We start from the raw sequence: 20,064 nt of genomic DNA, 5'->3' as shown, positions 1-20,064 counted from the left end.
CATTCTTTCCATGACCCTCTTCAAAATCCCCCACTCTACCCTATCATAGGTCTTACTCATATCAATTTTGACCGCCATATATCCATTTTTTCCCCCCATTCTTGATTGCATGGTATGAAGGGTTTCATAAGCAACTAGGACATTATCGGTAATCAAGCTCCCCTTAATGAAAGCACTTTGGTTTTGAGATATAATATGCCGTAAAACCAATTTGAGGCGATTCGCAAGGACTTTGGACAAAATTTTATAAATAACATTGCACAAGCTAATGAGCCGAAACTTAGTAACACACAAGGGGTTTTTGGTCTTAAGAATGAGAGCTATAAAAGTGGAGTTTATGTCTCTATCAATGGAAACATTATTAAAAGAATAGAGAATAGCCTTGCAAACCTCGGGTCCTACAATATCCCAATTTTTTTGAAAGAAACCAGCATTGTACCCATCCAGTCCGGGTGCTTTAAGATGTGCCATTTGGAAAAGGGCCTCCTTGATCTCCTCATTTTTAAAAGGTCTCCCTAAAGACTCATGCATGGATTCTGTTACCCGAACCTCCATTGCCCTAAGCACCCATCATAATCTACCCCTCCATTGGAAGTAAAAAGGTTGTCAAAGTAACTTGCAAATGCCTCCCCCATCGCCACTTGTGTCTCTCATCTATCTCCCCTTTCGTCTACAATAGAGCTGATTTTGTTCACCTTGCGTCGATAATTTGCGCATGCATGGAAGAATTTTGAGTTCTTATTTCCACCGGATAACCAATTTATTTTTGCTTGTTGCCTCCACTTCAAATCCTCTTGATCCATTAGGATTTGAATATCTTTTTGAATTTCTTCAATCTGTCCCGGAGCAGAATAGTTATCCCCTCCCTGCAGTGTTGCCAGCCGATTACATTTATCTAAGAGAATCTTTTTCGGTCATCCCACCTCCTCACCCCTCCACCAAGACAAGTTTCTTGTACAGCTCGCCATTTTGCTATGTAAGAGGTTCCACGGATTGAGAATTCCTTCAGCTGGAGCAGGTGGAGTATTCATCCATGTCTGTTCAATGATCTCTCTACATTTACTATCAATTTCCCATCCAGCCTCATAGCGAAATTTGCATCCCCCCTTATGGCCTTCTCCGTTGTTTTTTAAGGACAGGGAGAGTGGAAAATGATCCGACCACGCAGCCATTTCAACCAAGACCTCCGCATAATTAAATAATTCATACCATTTCGGAGTGGCAGCCACCCGATCAAGTCCCTCCTTTGTAAATTCTTCTCCCTCCCTACAATTACTCCATGTGTACTTGGAGCCTCTATAGCCTAAATCCGATGGATTGCACTCCTCAAGGGCTTTTTGGAAAGCTTCCATCAAACCCCTTTGGTGTCTGTTTCCACCGATTTTTCGTCAAGGCATAGAATCTCATTAAAGTCGCCAAGACACACCCAAGGTTCCGAATTCATCTTGGCTATATGCCACAACAAGCTCCATGACTCTGATCGCTTACTAGAATCAGGACGACCATAGAATCCGGTAAGTTTCCACGATATATTAGTCGGAAAAGAACGTACTTTGCATTGATATGCCTCCGGCTATAATTATGGATTTCAACCTCAGCATCTTTCAACCAAAGTAATGCCAATCCCCCACTCCGTCCCACACAATCTACCGCAAACACAAAATCATACCCCAATTGTATTCGTACCCTTTCCATCAGATTAGCACATAGTTTAGTTTCCATTAAGAAAACTATTGTGGGTTTCTTATCATTCACCGTACGGCGAAGCTCATGAACTGTCTGAAGGTTCCCAAGCCCTCGGCAGTTCCAACTCAAGATACTCATTGCGGTCGGCGGGGCTATTGTACAGTCACCGCCATTCCCGATCCAATTTTATTATCTCTTTTCACCCCCACCATTGGACTGGCCCTTTTTTCCTACTATCAGCCTACCCTTTTAATAAATTCTCCTCCTCCCTCCACGAAATCTCTCACCTTTCTTTTTCCTTGTGCTTCAACACTAAAGCCCAATATCTGCACTGCTAGCCTCTCCTTCGTTTTCCTGGTCCACGTGGTATCACTAGCTCGTCTTCGATCATTACTATCCCCAAAGTTTTTGCCCTGCATTTTTTTAGCCACGTCTGCCATCGTTAGATGATTGCTACTGCCTTGCTGTCCAAGCCCCGTGACCTAGCTTCCATTCCCTAACACCACGTCTTTGCCTTTCATGCTGGGGATTAAAGCCATGCACCCCCACGTACTCATGCCCCCCCCCCCCCACTCCATTCGCATTAACTCTTTCCTTCTCCTTTTGGGAAACATTTGACATACCAGCTGTCTCCTTTTCGCCCATATTTGCGGTGGAATTGTCAGATGGCTGATTGAGACCTTGATCCACAAATCCAGCCATATTCCTGCCAGAATCCCCCCATCTGCTATATGTGTAAACTCTCCTTGATTCTCGGCATAATGATCTCTTCCATTATTTCCACCAGTTGTCTTAATAACGTATGATTTTCTAGGAGAAGGAAAGTAATGACTCCGAGATTCACTTACCATAGATGATCCCTCCTTGCGCCCCACCGTGCCTGAATCTTCTCCGCCTTCCTCCTGTCCACCTCCTGTTGATCGTTGCCGTTGTGGGGTGCGCCACCGACCATGATCGGTCCTGCTATACTCTCCACCATTGTCTCTCCTGAATGGTTCACGCCGGTCAGGATTATGGCCGAGTCTACCTCCAAAAAACCGTTTAGGAGATGGTGCTCTCAGCCATGGTCCAAATTCAACGAGTGCATTTTGTTTTCGTGATCCCTTTCGTTCTGAACAGCCAGTCACTCCATGTTTAATCACCCCACATTTGAAGCAAAACTTCGGTAGTCTCTCATATTGAAACCCGATCAATGTAGATGCCCCATTTATTTTTACCACCTGCCCTCTCAACAGTGGTTTATACATGTCAAGGGTGACCTTAACCCGTAAAAACTATCCCCATCCCATACCCCCATCATCCACATCCACCTCTTCAACGTGCCCAAGTGACGAACCAATCTATTGGCCAATGGCCAAGCTCATGCAGGCCAGAAGGAGATTGAGCATTCTGACCCAAAAGGATGCTTTATCAAAGGAGTATTTTGCTGGGGCCGTTAATCCATCATAATCCTCAACGGCGAACAAGCTTCCCTTGAAGACCCACGGTCTCCCCTCCAGTACTCGTTTTTTGTCTCTATCGGACACAACCCCCAACACCTTAAACGTAGGTGTCCTTGATGGCTTGCATCCCCGCATGATCATGGCTCAAATAATCTCTTTGCTCACCAAGTGATCAACAATCAGCTTTCCAACCACACAAGTCTTCCCCCTATTTGCTCCTACCTCCTATGACTGGTTTTCGATCTCCAACTCTGTTCCTTCGACTTCAGAAAGTGAAAGGCTTGCCCACATTCGACTCAGATCATCTGCAATCTGCGCTTCGTGATTCATCGTTCGTAATACTTCCAAGACCTAAAACTGGCTTGGAAAACGGTTCCTTCTGCCCTAGGGTTGATGAGCACCTAGAGAGAAAATGTATATTTCATTTGGGCAAGTTACCACAATTTCAAATCTTGATCCAATGAAGATTACTAGATTTTCCTTAGAAGCAATTTTGCAAGCTCTAGAGTCTTCATGTATTGGACCGTTGTTAATGGAAGCATTAATAGGCTAGCTAGCTGCCTTATACAATGAGCCAAATTAATTCGAAATCTCTTTCAATTATTGACTCAACATGTTCATATTCGTACAAGAGAATTAGTTATTCATTGTTGAACTGAGACTTTTGTGCCCATTATTTTGGTTGTAAGAAAAAGCATTGATAGCTGTCACTTCACTAGATTGCCATGAGTGCCAGGCTTGATTCTCCTAATTTATTGCAAATCCGAGCCCAAATTGACCATGGCCCGAACTAGCAGTATCGTTAAAAATTTAATGGAAGGTAAACAAAAAATTCTATTTGATAATGGTTATAATCTTAGAGAGTAAATCACTAGATTGTCATGAGTGCCGGGCTTGATTCTCTTGATTTATAATGAACTCGGGCCCAAATTGAAAAGGCCTCCCAACTAGTAGCGGAAGATAAACAAAAAGTTCTATTTGATAGCAACTCTTAGTATTGGAAGAGAGAGGGGATGGCCTGTGGGGTGGCCGCCCAGCCACACCCAATCCTGTGGGGTGGCCAGTGAGCCACCCCCAGGCTTGTGGGGCGGCCACCCAGCCACCCCATGGGGGGTGTTTTTATTTTTTATTTTATTAATTTTTTAATTAATGTCAATTTGTTTACAGGCCTGTGGAGTGGCCACCCAGCCACCCCATGGGGGCACGTTTTTATTTTTATTTTTATTAATTTTTTAATTAATGTCAATTTGTTTTCTAATTAATTTTTTAAGTTTTTTTTAAAAAAAAAAATTTCAAGCAAAACGACGTCTTTTTGGGTGGCCGGCGAGCCACCCCCAAGCTTGTGGGGTGGCTGCCCAACCACCCCATGGGGGGCGTTTTTATTTTTATATTTATTAATTTTTTTAATTAATGTCAATTTGTTTTCTAATTAATTTTTTAAGTTTTTTTTTTTTTTTTTCAAGCAAAACGACGTCGTTTTGGGTGGTCGGCGAGCCACCCCCAGGCCTGGTGGTTGGGGCTTTTTTATTTTTTTTATTTTATTAATTTTTTAATTAATGTCAAATTTTTTTCTAATTAATTTTTAATTTTTTTTAAGCAAAACGACAACGTTTTGGGTGGCCGACGAGCCACCCCTAGGCTTGGGGGTGGCCAGCGAGCCACCCCCATGGCCTATGGGCGTGGCTGGGCATGGGGGTGGCTCGCCGGCCATGCCCATGGTTAGAGGGTGGCTCGCTGGCCATCCGCATGGCCTATGGTGTGGTCGACAAGCCACCCCTAGGCCTATGGTGTAACGACGTAGGAAAAAACGCTAGCCACATCTGCACTATCACCCTAAAAGAAGTCAATTTGGAGCTTCCCTAGAATTCATTATAAAGCCCAGTTTCACCTAGTAACTAGGCAATGTGGGATTTAGCACCCATGACTATCTTTATAAACCACCCACTCTATATGAGCTTCTTTTCATCTTTCCAATATGGGACCGGGGTGTTACAAACTCCCCCTTTTAAATTACTGATGTCCTCGTCAGGGTCACGTCATGCAGTGCTCCAGTACCACATGACCTGACATTACTAGGTGGCTTTGATACCAAAATTGTAACATCCTCAGCCCGTTAGGGTTAGGTTTGTTAATAATTTTTCTTACTCGCAAAGATCCATAAGGTTTATCAACTAAACAATACTAGTATAGCAATGAATGCATGGAAGTCTAGAATATCATGTCCAGAAATAATAACTAAACTGAAATATTCTTGTTTAACATAAATATGTCTCACAACGAGATAGAGATCCTTATTAAAATAAATTTGATAATCTCTGAAAGAAAACTGTGCCAACGCACTTATTAACTTGACTAATATGAAATCATAAGAATTCCTAAATACGCCTGCCCCCATTCCGGCCTCCTAGTGCAACCTGATCACCACCTGAAACAAGAAATAAACCTGATGAGCCCAAAGGAGGCCCAGTAAGTGAATTTACTATTCCTTCCAGAAAAATTATCATGTCATGCTATTTATGCAATTTTGTTTATATTATGGAATTATGCTGCATGAATGACAAGTTAGAGAAAAAGAAACATTGTGAAAATATTGATGTTCATAAAGAGAATTTTGAGAAAATAATAATAAACCCTCATGCATGTTGCCCTAAGATGTACCTAAAGAAGTACAAGAAATGAGAAAAGAGTGTTATAAAATGAGGACACATGCAGGGAGGTCACCCCACATCAATGACACACAATATTGTCCGCTTTTGGCTCCCCCAAATCAGACTTCCCAGGAAGTCACCCATCCTGGTACTACTCCAGCAGAAGTACGCTTAACTGCGGAGTTTTAATGGAATCATGACTATTACGGCTTTAAAACACGTTGTTTGGGATCAGAGATACACAACAGCAGCGTAGTAAAGCCCTTTCCACAACAATATTGTCCTCTTTGGCGCCTACTAGGAATCGATCTCACGACCTCCTTGCATCCCTTAAGGTTTTATTCCTCCCTAGCCACCACTAGGCTAGGAGAACGCGTTGTTGTCATTAAGGGTGTAATATACATTTAAGCACATCCTCATCTCCATACTCAGGCTATGTGGGATGTCACAATCACCCCCTCTTAAGACCCAGTGTCCCCGCTGGCGACCTTCATGGGATTAGCCCATTCTTGGCGTCCATCCCAGCGAGTGCCCGCTAGCGACTTTCATGGGCTTTTGTACGCTCCCCAGATCTTAGGCTGGGCAATGGCTTTGATACCATTTGTAACGACCTAGGGAAAAACGTTAGCCACATCTGCACTATCACCCCAAAAGGACTAGTCAATTTGAAGCTTCTCTATAATTCATTAAAAAGCCCAGTTTTGGCAATGTGGGACTTAGCACCCATGACTATCTTTATAAGCCACCCACTTTATGTGAGCTTCTTCTCATCTTTTCAATATGGGACCGAGGTGTTACAATATCATATCACTTGGAGCAGGAATGTTACATATGATATCAGAGCCATAGTGATAAGCGCTAAAATATTCATATTTTCAACCCTTATCTTACATGTTTTAATCCTTTGGTTTTGGTTAATTAGGTCATTTTACTTCTTTTTTGTGTTTTTGATGTTTTTACAGGCTTTTGGAAGAAAGTGAAGTAAAACTGGGTGATTTAGGCTCAAAAAGAGAATATGGGAAAATTGGAGCTTCCTGGTACTGCGATCGAGCGCAATACCAGAGGAGATGCTGCACGAGCCAGGTCAGGAGTGATCGAGCGTAAGCAAAAGAGGCATCGATCGCAGACGTGCGATCGAGCGCACACGGGCTGCAATCGAGCGCACCCGTGCGTAGGAGGCATTCCAAGTGGCTGCTATAATGTCCCTATTTCCATATTAGGGTTTTTCAAACTCCAAATTGTAATAAGACTGAAACCCTGCGAAAACCCTAAGGTTTACTACTTTTCTAAGGACTTCTAAAGCCTATAAATAGACTCCTAAGCCTTTAGAATAGGTAGGCTTGGAGAAGGGAGAAGAATAGGAGCTCTCAAGTCAAATCTCGGGTTTATTCTTTCTTTTCTTTTCTTTTCTTTTATGAAGATGTTTAACATCAACTCTATGTGTAGCTAATTTATTTAGTAGGGCTAAATTGAAGCCCTAGTTATGTTAAATTAATATTTCAATATTGGCGCCTTGTGATGATCATGTTGTGCTATTTAACTTGATTAATACCTGCTTGCATGAATTCCTCATATGTGTATGCCTGATCAACATGTACATGTGGTATGGACTTGTTAGTTAGATCAATTTGGATGGCTGAGTCCTAGGTTTAACTTAAGTAACAAAAGAATCCACACCGCGATTCTTGGGTTAATCAACATAGGGAACCGGGAGTATGTATCCATGCCCTAGGCCTTGTGTGTTTGTCGATTTCCATAGAACATATGTTTTTCTAAAGAACAACTTAGTATAGACATGCTAAATCCTTTAGGAAAGAAAAGAATTAGAGCATGTACCAAGTGGCTAATTCGTTGCTTAGGGAAATCAATAGCTTAAGGCGTTAGAGTTTAACCCTTAGGTTGGCAAACATTAAATATGCATAACTTGATCAAAGCATTGGCATATTGAAATTCTAGTTTAATATAATTAGAGGTGGATATCAAAGCCCTACCCTTTGTTATCATCACATCAACAATCAATCTTTATTTTGCTTTTGCTTAAGGAATTTATTTTTAAACATAAATTCAGCAATCCTCGTGGGAATGATCCTGTACTTGCACCCTATACTATCATGTTGACATTGTGCACTTGCAGGTAAAACATACAATTATTTATCTATTAATTTAGGTAGATTTTTGCACAACACATAGCCCAGCCTAAGATGGAGGGAACGTGCACAAGCCCCATAAAGTTCACCAGCGAGGACGCTGAGTCCTAAAAGAGGGTGATTGTGACGTCTCATATTACCTGGGCTTAGAAAAAATGATGTGTTTATATGAAATATACTCTCTTTAAATGGTATGAGGCATTTTGGGGGTAAATCCAATAATAAAATTGTGCGGGCTTGGCCCAAAGCGGACAAGATCATACCATTTGGAGTAAGGATGTTACAGATATTGTCCGCTTTGGGCCAAGCCCACACGATTTTATTATTGGGTTTACCTCCAAAAGGCCTCATACCATTTAGAGAGAGTATATTTCATATCAACACATCATCTTTTCCATGCTCAGGCAATATGGGACGTCACATATGGGGTGGCCTTTTTTATTTATTTATTTTTTAATTTTTTAATTAATGTCAATTTGTTTTCTAATTAATTTTTTTTCAAGCAAAATGACGTCGTTTTGGAGGCCTTTTTAAATTGATTTTTTCCCACAAGGGCATTTTAGTAACTTAACTTGAAAAAATGACGTCGTATTTCATTTTCTGTCCAATTTGACAATGCTAACTAATAGAGTGGCCAATTTGAAATTTTTTGAAACTTCATAGGGCTACTTTATTACATTTTGAACAATAGAGAGCCAAATTGTAACTGATCGATAGTTTAGGAGGCCATTTTATATTTTTCCGAACAATTTATATGGCAATGTAGTTGATTGGGTTGGTGATTATTTAGGATGATGGATCTAATTCTCAACAACTGGAATCTGGATCATAATTAAACCCCAAAATCCATCCATTGTTTTTATTCTTTTTAATAAAATAATGAATGTAAATCTTCCATTTCAGTTAACTGATAAAGGGTATAATTGTAATACAATATTGTTCTTCAACACATTTAAAAAAAAAGCTCACTTCCCATGTGAAACAGAGAAGAACACCCCTCACTTCCACAACTCTCTCTCTTTTGAGTCTTTCCCTCTATCTTCCTCCATTTTCTGTGCAGATCTTGGGCAAGGCCTGAGCTTTAACATCACATTCAATAACTTCATCATCACCAAGATATGGGTTTTCTCTCCTCCTCAGCCTCTGGATCCATTACAATGCGCAGCAGCTTTGCTGTTATGCTTGTGCTGTTGGCTTTTTGCTCCACTTTTACTTCTACAGGTAAGTGCCCCCCAAGATGCTTGCTTTCTTGTCCATGTTCACGAATTTAGTGTCTTGAAGCTGTAATTCTCGTTTTCTATTTATGGGTTGGTTGGCTACCAGAGATCTGTCCCATTTTTCCTGGATTTTGACTATTTACTATAATTGATTGACTGGTAGAGAAAACTTGGGATTTGAAAAGGTCTTCGTTTTGTTCATAAAATTTGGGGAGAAGTGAAGAAATGAGTGTTTAATTTTATTGTTGCTTCCTGGGCTTGTAAAGTTTGATTGGACTAAATCTTGGGTATTATCTGTGGTGAATATTTTGACATTCTTATTTTAACTCTTTTTTCATCGATTTAACAGAAGTTAAATCCTGAGTTTATGGAGTTGAAATCTATTTCACCCTAAGAAAAACAGAGTTCTCGTGTTTGATCACTTAATTGGACTAGGGAATGCATTGGTCTTTAATATCTTGAGGATAAACAAGATACGGAAGTCAACTTCTGTTTTAATGCTCTGTTGCCATATTATAAATAGCAAAAACAGAAAACCACAATGATCCACATGGATTGAAGCTATAAATTTGTGCTGAAAGGAAATTGAGTTGGTATAAAGTATGAATTTTCTATGTAGAGACTCTTTAAGAATTCAAGTTTTCAGCTTTGTTTCCTTGATGTTTCTGCAGAAGCCTATCATCCAACTGGAAATATCACAATTAAATGGGATGTAATGAGCTGGACGCCAGATGGCTATGTTGTAAGTTTTATGCACTGTATAATATTTATTTATTTATTTATTTGTTATTAGCTATATTCAAGCTATTGCTTCAAGAGATCATACCCATTTCCTTGAAATTTTTTCCCAATAATATTAAGAAATTTATTTTCCTTCTTGAATAATGAAGTATAATACTGGTTTGTTAGAGTTTGGCCTAGCGGAAGCACAGTACATAAACAATTAATTAAAAATTTCCTGACTATGCAGTAAATTTTATTGTGATTTGTCGAACTCAAGTCTACATTTATAGGGAATGCCAACCAAAATCCTTGTAAACACCATAAACCCAATACATCCAACGATTTTCACACTCAAAAGAATTACCACACTATTCCTCTTTGTAGGAAGACCTTAAACACTCAATGGTGTTCTCATACTCAAAAGAAATACTGCAAAAGTCCCCTTTATGGGAGAACCACTATGAGCCAAAGCTTCCACTTGAGCTGGAACCACCAAATCCCTACCAATTCTTATATATAAAGCTCCAATTACAATTCATTACTCTTTTTTTGTTTTCTCAATGTGGGATCGTAACTTTTTTCTAACCTCTCTACTTTTCGATTTGGAATTCACTAGAATTTGAGACGATTTACAACAATATGTTTCACTTTTTGGGTTGTGCAGGCTGTTGTTACTATGTATAACTTCCAACAATATCGCCATATTCAAGCGCCAGGTTGGACATTGGGGTGGACATGGGCTAAGAAAGAAGTCATTTGGAGCATGGTCGGTGCACAAACAACAGATCAAGGGGATTGTTTGAGATTTAAAGGGAACATTCCACATTCCTGTAGGAAGGATCCAACGGTTGTGGATTTATTGCCCGGAACTCCATACAACCAGCAGATTGCTAATTGCTGCAAAGGGGGAGTACTGAACCCATGGGAAGCAAGCTCATTCCAGGTCAGTGTGGGTGATGCAGGAACAACTAACAAAACTGTCAGATTACCTAAAAACTTCACCCTAAGAGCACCAGGGCATGGATATACTTGTGGGCCGGCAAAGATTGTGCGACCAAGTAAATTTGTGACAGCAGATAAAAGGAGAGTCACTCAAGCTTTGAGTAAGTTACTTGCTAAAGGCTTATAACTGCATGCATCTCTTGCTGGATTGGTTTAACATATAATTGCAATCAAATATCTCTTTTTTAATTTTTTATGGTTTTAACAATTTTGGCTATGGCAAAAATATTGAACAATATTTACCTTACCTTGCCCTGTATCTCTTGTGGCAGTGACCTGGAATATTACTTGCACATATTCACATATCCTTGCTCAGAAGCGTAAATTATCATATGTCCAAGACTGGACCCAAGCGTTCTAGGTAAATAATCACCTATGGAAACACCAAAATGCTTTGTCATCCAATATGAATATTTATGTATGAACTGTCCATTTTGATACTTATGACCTTTATAAAATTATGTTGTGAATCTAATGCCTTGTAAATGATGTTCCAAAATTGCATTTATATTCGCTGCTTATTTATAAAATAATTTATGTTCTTAATTGAAATCTTTTGTATTGTGATGTATCGTACTATGTACATATGGTGGTTACTCAAGTACTTCCAGTAATGAATTGGGAGAGTTCTAGCTCCAACAAAGAAAGATATGATCATACTAGGCCCTATGGCTTAAAGATGATAGATTATGATGCCTTGGATCCATTGGCCTAAGTGACCAGTTTGGCCATGTATGAATGGCGGTCACAACCTGGGTCATCGCTCGTAGTATGTATCACTCGAGGTCAGACACGATTGGGCCACTAGCGATGGCTAGCTACGTACCTTGCGGGGCATTGGATTCTTACCAAAAGTCCTACAAGACGCCCAAACCTTTCGTAAGAGGGTTATATGTACATATAGGACATGTGGGAACGGTTATGGATTGTAAATGATTATGACTAATATATTGCACTCTTTATGAGCATGATTTTTCTACATTAAAATATTTTGTGTATTGTACCTAAAATTATGCCTTAAATACTTACGAAATATACTACTTATCTCTAATAGCGTAATAACAGAAACAACACTCATCAAGTTTATCCAAAACTCATGATATTTCTAAGAGCCCATGTTATTTATTATTTCAAATTAAAACAGGCTCACTGCATGGGCTAAGTTCCGTTAATGATTTATTTATTAAGTCATGGTCTTACACTTTTCCACTTGTAAAACATCTTTGTTTTACAGTTAAGCAGGGTTGTCTCAAGAGAGCAAATTAGAATTGTTTGCAATATTGGAGATGCTAAGCAAATGGCTTGTAAAGGCAAATTTATGTATATCATTTTTGTATAGATGTATTTGAGATGGTATTGTATACTTGTCACTGTTTGTACTAGGAAATGACACTAAGGAAATTAGTCTTTCAGCTCAAATCAATGTTTTCGCTTTATGCTATAATTTACTCTGATATGTGCTGGTTTAGGTAATTCTTTCAGTTAATTAATTTTGTTGCACTACTAGTAACATTCTATGTCAATTACCTTAGTCAATTAATTTTTGGGGGAGTTTCAGAAAGATGCTAAGTGAGTGCTCAAATTGTGCCCATTAGTAAACACCCACATTTCTACTGGAGAATTAATTATTCATTGTTGAACCGAGAAAAAGTTGATCCTGTTCTGCAAACACTAGGTCATCCATTCTCCCTTAATCACTCTTTACTTTCCTCATTTCCTATTTGTTTGTTTTATATTACCATCTTGGATATGGTTTGATAAAATGCATGAAGTATTTCTCTCATTACTGATGCAGCATAGCACCCATGAACACCTACTGACGCATTATAGCATTGTTGGATACTTTATCTTCGCACCATCTGGCATATGTGTAGTGACCAAAATAATTAATTCGGCTAAAATAGCTTGGCTAGAAAATTAATTGGACTCTTGGGTCACTAGGATTAGCTGGAGAGGTATTCTAGGAAGTTTTGGGTTTCTGACCGAGCGCTCGTGTAGGGGACCAACCTGAACGTTTGTTGACTTTTGGTTGACCACTGGATATTGCCCAAGCGTACGACTGCAGCCCTAAAACTATTGGGTAAACAGTACACAAACGTTCGACACAATAGTACCGAACGCTCGTTGCACTGCACGCCAACTCCTGCAGAGTCTACGGCTTTTCCTACCCTATAAATACCCCCTCCCAACGCCTTTCACCAACCTATTCTGCCCTCTGAGCCCTAGAGAAACTCTGTTTGAGTGTTGTTGTGAGATTTTGAGAGATTTCTTTGGTGTTCTTTAAGAAGGAGGAGGATCTCCTTGAGGATTCTTGCTGTGTGGAGGTAATCGTCTCTCTCTAGTGTTTTTCTTAACTTGTTATGCTAGCCTTGTATTTTACAATAGCTTAGTTGTTAGAAATTTGGATGGATAGGTCTTAATCTTGTTTTAACATTTCCTTATCATTTAGCGTATTTCTTGTTACATGGTGACGCTATTTTGGGTTAGGATGGATTAGAGATCCTTTTGTAACCTTAGAACTAGTTTAGGACTGCTTAGGAGATCATTGGACCAAGTGGAGTTCTACTTGAAACTCTCTGGCAGAACGCTTGGCCTCAAGCCTGAACGTTCTCCCAGAAGCATTTTGGATGAATGCCATTTTGCCCAATCATTCAAAAGCCTCTGTTTTCAAAGTTCTAGGTTCGTTTTAGCTTGGACTTAGGACTAATACTAGGTTTTTTCATAGATTTGGAGAACTTGAAACCACCGGAGGGATTTTTTGAGAATTTATACGACCTGGGTGAGTACGAACTTACATAGATACTTGTTATTTCTCCCGCATTGCACAACTATTTTTGCGTATCAAACGTGTATTTTTAAAAGTCTTATGAAATACATTTTGCTATGTTATGAACTATACATTTTGTGAAAATGTGATACTTAACAAGATAATGAATATGATGAGGTTGTAAGAGTATGCATGTAAAATACAGACATGACTAATTGCATCGTATGACATGGTACACCGGTACGTGTAGAATAACGGCCATGAGCTTACTATACATGTTAACTCTATGGTCAAATGTGGTGTGGATGTGATATATACGCCTTAAATTAAATGGTTATTTCGTGTCTAGCGCAGCCTTAATTGGCGGGTCATTATAGGACGTACATCATTAGTAGTGCCGGCCACTCGAGGTCGGACTCGATTGAGCTGCTAGTGTTATGGACGGTAGCGTACAATGGTCGGGGTGCCGATATTATATTACAGGTCCCCAGGACAACGCCAACCCTATTGATAATGGTAATATCTCAGGTAGACCATACAGTTGAACTATCATTGATTTACATGATTATAACATGTATTGTATTTATACTGCATTCATGAATAGATGTCATACCGAACTCCTACATAATTTGTCAAATGGAGTTCATCATTAAATGATATAAGTACCATATGCATTTTTACTCATTAAGTCTTTAGACTTATTCTTGTATTTTTCTCCTCCATTATGTATAAATTGCGCGGTTTAGCTAGCCTAGCAGAAGATGAATTCGGGCAGCCAGTTGGTGGTGGCAAAGGATCTGATACAGGTTATCTTTGAGGACTTAGACCCAGTATGGCTCAAGTCCATGTGGGACGACAAAGGATCGATCCGCGTAGAAATGATAAAGATTGTTATCATGTTAGCTTTACTTAGGCTTATGCGCTGATGTTATTCCAAAACAATTACTTATAGTCTGTAATATTTGATGATTGGTCTTTGACTAGTACATTTGATGGTCTATCTATGTTATGATGCTTTATTATTACTTTGGTTATTGTGATTGTGATTTTTAGTTATTGCTATCTTTATCTTATGGTTAAAAGTCTTCCGTTGTAGTCTCTCTTATACTGGCAGAGCCCGGATTTTGATTAAGAGGTTCAAGATTTTTTTTTTAAAAAAAATTATTATGAATGAAAAGTTTAATAATTGAACAAAATTTAATAATTGTTTAAAATATTTAAATGTAACTTGCAATTTATTTTTATCAAGCCTATAGTTAATTGATTCAATTGTTTTTGGATTTGGTCTCTAGCACTAGGATGGTAATGATAAGTTTTTTTTATGCAATGATATATATCTTGACATGAGCTCATTTAGAATTTGATTGAAGCTCAATGAAATTGTTGTTGTTCTTTGTAGTCTTAAGTAACTACAATTATATATTTCATACAATTAAAAATTGTAAATATTTCTAAACAATTAATTTAATTTAGCAATCTAAATATTAAATCATAATAGATGTAAAAGTTGAATTACGTACTTGATTTTTTTTTTTTAAAGAGAAATTATCAAAAATAAAATAAAAAAAAATTGATATGAATTGTTGAACAGCTTGAAGAAATAAAATAGCCTAATGAAAGAACGACTTCAGAGTTTCGTAGAAATCCATGTCGTAATTTACAATTTCTATTTTTACTGTCAATGTCAAAGCTTTTCTGCCAGATTGAACCTCAGCTTTTGGTTTTAAAGTGATGTTTGTTTTTCAGCAATTAACGTTGCCTTAAGTTTGGTTTGGACTTGAAAACCTTTTGGAATTTGGTTTCTCAACCAAATCTACCGCCGGTTAAAAGAAAGAAAGATAGTGAGGCGCTTTTTTTTTTTTTTTTTTTTTTTTTTAACCCCCACGTAATAAGTAAAAATGGTGGGATTATAAAGAGTCAAACAAACTGTGCAGTTTTTGTTCTCAAGAGGTTGTTTAATTGGTTGAAACCACGTTTAATAAAGCAGAAGTCACTAGTTCGAATTCCCTTCTTCCATCTTGTGCGGATATGTGCGGATATGTAAAAAAAAAAAAAAACTGTACAGTTTCAAAATAAAAAATAAAAAAGAGTTAGCCAACGTGCATGTGGTATAAAAAAGGTCAAACAATAAAACTTAATGAAATGGTGTGTTTAATAAAAGGGTATTTGTGTCAATTGCAATCATCTTCTTTCTTTCCCTATGATCTAAACCTAAAGCTTAAAGGTACAAACTATGACAGAAAAAATTCAAAACATTCTAGCCTCTTGAGTTGTTTGCCTTTAGATGTGTGATAAGTGGGTGTCAATTGCTCTTTATGCGTGGTTGAGCGTGGGCAACCAGGACATCTGGAGGATTTTTTACCTAGGTAAGGAAAATTTTTGGGCATTTGACCAGTCTCGACCTCCCTCCTTCCGCCCTTGCTCTCTTAAGAGAGGTTATGATCTCTAAGTCTTGTTCTATAAGGGACAAGGTTGAAAAGCGAACCATGAAGTCAATTACTAATTAATTGACTTTCACATATCGTTACAATATGTCATTGTCAGTAAAAACTATTCCTATTAATCACTTTCCCATTATTTTGGTTGCAAGAAAAGGCCTTGGTAGCTGTCACTTCACTAGGTTGCCATGAGTGCTGGGCTTGATTCTCCTTATTTATTGCGAACCTGGGCCCAAATTGACAAAGGCCCCTAACTAGTAGTGCTGTTAAAAATTTAATGGAAGGTAAGCAAAAAGTTCTATTTAATAATGATTATAATCTTAGAAAGTAAATCACTAGATTGCCAAGAGTCCTGTGCTTGATTCTTCAGATTTATTACGAACTCGGACCCAAATTGAAAAGGGCCCCCAACTAGCCTTGCTGTTACAAATTTATCGGAAGATAAACAAAAAGTTTTATTTGATAACGCCATAACGGTTCTAACCTTACAGAGTAAATTGAGAAAATTTAAACCATATTCAGAGATTTAATAAAGACTTATACTTTAGGGACCTCTAAAGCATTTTCTTTTCTTTTTTTTTTTAGTTTTTCTTTTTTTTTAAAAAAAATAATAATATTTCAAGCTCTAGAATAGGAAAGCATAAAAATAGAGATTCTGTTAAGTCTAATTGGAGGAATATTTATATTAGAATTTAAGCAGTAGAGAATGAAGGGATATAATGTTTTCCCTAAATAGTAGGATGCTATCTCTAAGTAAATAGTATGTTTGTAGAACTCTTAATTGTAAGGCTATAAAGCTTGTTGCTTAATAATAGTTCTACAAAGGTACTATGATTTAGAGATTGCACTATACTACTTGGGGATAACATGCTATTTTTGGTCAGGTTATAAAGTCCATATGTTGTTAGGGCTTTTTTTTTTTTGAAAATAAATGATAGTTTAAAGGAATTAAGTATATTTAATTTTTTTTTCAAAAAAATAAAAAATTAAAGCCGATGGTAATAAAGTTGATTTTGAGATAAAGATCAACAATTGATCACATATAAGTTGAATGCACAATAGATAAAGCAAATAAATGAGTCAAAGTCTCAAGAGGTAGCTTAATCGGCTGGGACCACGCTTAATGAAGCGGAGATTACTAGTTCGAATCCCCCTCCTCTTTTTGCGCGAACATGTCAAAAAAAAAAAAAAAGAAGCAAATAAATGAGCCAAAATTGGAATAATATATCAATAGAAATATGTAAGTGATAAGGTCATGATCATGCATTAAAAATGATAATTAATGTATTGGAGAAACACTCGTGTGCTTGAGCAATTTGCAGATTGGAAGGTATTTAAATGTTTTAAGAGTAGTTAAGTTGTTGCAATCAGATGTTGTATTTTTGACAATAATTTGAATGCCCAGCTTGCATGATCATATTCCAAGAATACAGCTGTAACCAAATAGTTGATACGTCACATTGATTAATTATTATAAGCTCACCACAAATAAGCCAAACTTGGCTGTATTTATTTATGTTACTAATAAACATACTAGTACAATAGTAATACAATTTAGTACAATAATAATACACGTACAATATTTATAAGAACCCTCCTCAAATTCAAGGTGAATTGTGAGAGATCAATTTGAATTGGATATTAGATCGCGAAAATGCTCTACGAAATGTGACTTTGTAAAAAGGTTCGCGAGCTGATAACGGGAAACAATGGAGTGAAATTGTAAAAAGCTATGAAGAAGATAATGATGCGGATAAAATGACAATTAATCTCAATATAAAAGAAATAATGGGGAAAAGAGAAAGAGAAAAATCAGGGACCAAGTTTGTGAAGCTGGATCAAGTATTTGAATTTCAAGGAATTGCTATTTTTTTTTTTCTTTTTAAGGAAAAAAACCACATGGTAGCATGTGCTTTCCCTGATTCCTTCCATGCAAGATATTGGCTGCTGTTAGAACTGGGTCATGCTACAAACCAAATTATTCCTTTTTTTTATTTATTATTATTTTTTTATTCAATAATGGAAAAAGGGTTGTAGTGGAACAAACAAATAAAGCGAGGTGAATTCCCTAACAACAAGACCCAAACGGAAAAAACAATATGAAGAAAAACACAAATACAAATAGTAACAGTAAGCAATGGTTCCAAAAAGATTTTGGGCCTCTCCAAGGATTGCATGAAGTGAAATATAGGTGCAAAAGAACTCTGTTAAGAGTCTCGAGCAGTGTGTTCCAAATATATCAAATCTTTATTGCCATTATAAGCTCAAGCTAATTACTTAGAAAAAAGAAAATTGCAATTCTAATGGCTTCGCAAAATATTTGGATTCTACTTGTTTCGGCATAAAATAATTTTTATTTTTTATTTTTGTATTTTTGTATTTTTCAGTGTTTGGTGCGACGGAAAATAATACTCAACGAAAAATATTTTCGGTTTAACCGAAAATTCTTCTTTAATTTTTGTAAAATGATTTATATTTTTGAAAATTGTAAACTATTTTTCAAGTTTGAGCTTCTTATTTTAAAATCAACAAATTAAGCCATGACGTTGCTAGGACCCCATTAGAATACGGTTGGGACCCCGTCGGAACACAGTCGGGACCCAAATAGACGGGACACCGCCAGGACTCGCCGAAACCGATCAGGACCCGAACAGGACCCGTCAGGACACCATTGGCACCCGAAAAAAGTTTTCAAGGAAATAATTTTCAAGAAAATATTTTTTGGCGAAAAATATTTTTCGTCAAAACAAATAAAACCTTAATTATACAAAATCTAAACAAACTGAGCCTTAATTATTAAAAAAAAAAATTTATATTATAAATAATGTAAGAAGTTAGGGGGTCAGGACTTTTTCAAAGCCACTTAATTTAAACCACCTTTCATTGGGTTTAGAAGACAAATACAAGGATTTGACAAAATTTGTTTAATTATGAACGACTCATATGATTGTCGGCAGGAATAGGATTAGTCCCATACACAAAAACATGGTTAATAAAAAACAAAATATAAATAAAATAAAAATGGTAGCAAATTTGGTGGGAAAGAGGGGCCAAATACTTGGTCAATAAAATATAAATAATTCCAAAAATCCCCATTTCACAAGTTCTCCACCGACACAGATGGAATAAGAGAAGGGATGCCTTGTGGTCCACGGCCTTTGCTGTCTACTGTCTTCTTCATAGGGCCATTTTTTTCCATGGTATTTTATTTATTATTTTATTACCAACATGGCACATATATTCTTCCCTTTCCCAAATTATCCCTACCCATCTCCATATATTTGCAAATAACTTTATGAATCTTGATGAAGTAAAACTACACCATTCTTAAAACATATTTTTACAAACAATTGTATGCTCTTTGTAAATTTTTTTGTTTTTCTACTTTCTGTATGAAAAATAATGATATACATCATAAACATTTATCATATTTATATGCTGATATAACGTGCTTTAAATGACTTATAATGTCAATTATTTTTAAAAAATAAAATCTAAATTACTTAAAACACGTCATATCAATCAATGTAACATGAATATGATAAATAGCTTTGGGCTATGTTATGTACGTGCCTTAGAATTAATCTGCTTTTAAAAGCTGAAACAGATATGCCCATAAAAAAGTAGTGCATGGATTAGTAAAGACTACTGTCATAAATAGTTTTTGATTATGAGATTTTACTAATTATATCTATGACGTTATATTAACATAGTTTTGGGTTATATTATGTAAGAACGTTATGTTCTAGTTATGCTCTAAATCTTATTTTGAATAAAATACAAAAGATTATATATATATATATATATATATATATATATATATATTAGGTGCTAAAAATAGCATTAATGATTTTATATGGCGATGTAGATGATTGGGTTGGTGATTATTTAGGATGATCGATCTAATTCTCAACAACTGGAAGCTGGATCATAATTAAGCCCAAAAATCCATCCATTGTTTTTATTCTTTTTAATAAAATAATGAATTTAAAAA

The 20,064-nt window shown here is 37.0% G+C and overlaps 2 protein-coding genes across 3 annotated transcripts; one reads left to right on the top strand and one right to left on the bottom strand.

Annotated features, from left to right (window-relative positions):
• Nucleotides 1–650: 650 nt before the first annotated feature.
• LOC148587077 (uncharacterized) lies at nt 651–1,352 on the bottom strand. The gene is made up of 2 exons (XM_088514479.1): nt 924–1,352; nt 651–866 (listed from the first exon to the last, which is right to left on the bottom strand). Exons 1-2 carry the CDS (start codon nt 1,350–1,352, stop codon nt 651–653), a joined length of 645 nt encoding a protein of 214 aa, XP_088370605.1.
• A 7,545-nt stretch (nt 1,353–8,897) lies between these two features.
• On the top strand, nt 8,898–14,657 carry COBL5 (COBRA-like protein 5 precursor). Of its 2 annotated transcripts, none has more exons than XM_059588043.2 (5): nt 8,898–9,144; nt 9,812–9,882; nt 10,528–10,966; nt 11,138–11,226; nt 14,379–14,657. In XM_059588043.2, the coding sequence occupies exons 1-4, from the start codon at nt 9,042–9,044 to the stop codon at nt 11,224–11,226; spliced, it is 702 nt and encodes a 233-aa protein (XP_059444026.2). In that variant the 5' UTR covers nt 8,898–9,041; the 3' UTR covers nt 14,379–14,657. The 2 variants fall into 2 exon arrangements, with proteins under 2 accessions (XP_059444026.2, XP_059444027.2); XM_059588044.2 differs by lacking the exon at nt 14,379–14,657 and adding an exon at nt 11,468–14,370.
• The last annotated feature ends 5,407 nt before the right edge of the window (nt 14,658–20,064 follow it).

The sequence above is a fragment of the Corylus avellana genome, chromosome 3, assembly GCF_965113065.1.
Source record: "Corylus avellana chromosome 3, dhCorAvel1.hap1.2, whole genome shotgun sequence".
NCBI classification, from domain to species: domain Eukaryota; kingdom Viridiplantae; phylum Streptophyta; class Magnoliopsida; order Fagales; family Betulaceae; genus Corylus; species Corylus avellana.
This window is presented reverse-complemented; position numbering and strand designations above follow the sequence as displayed.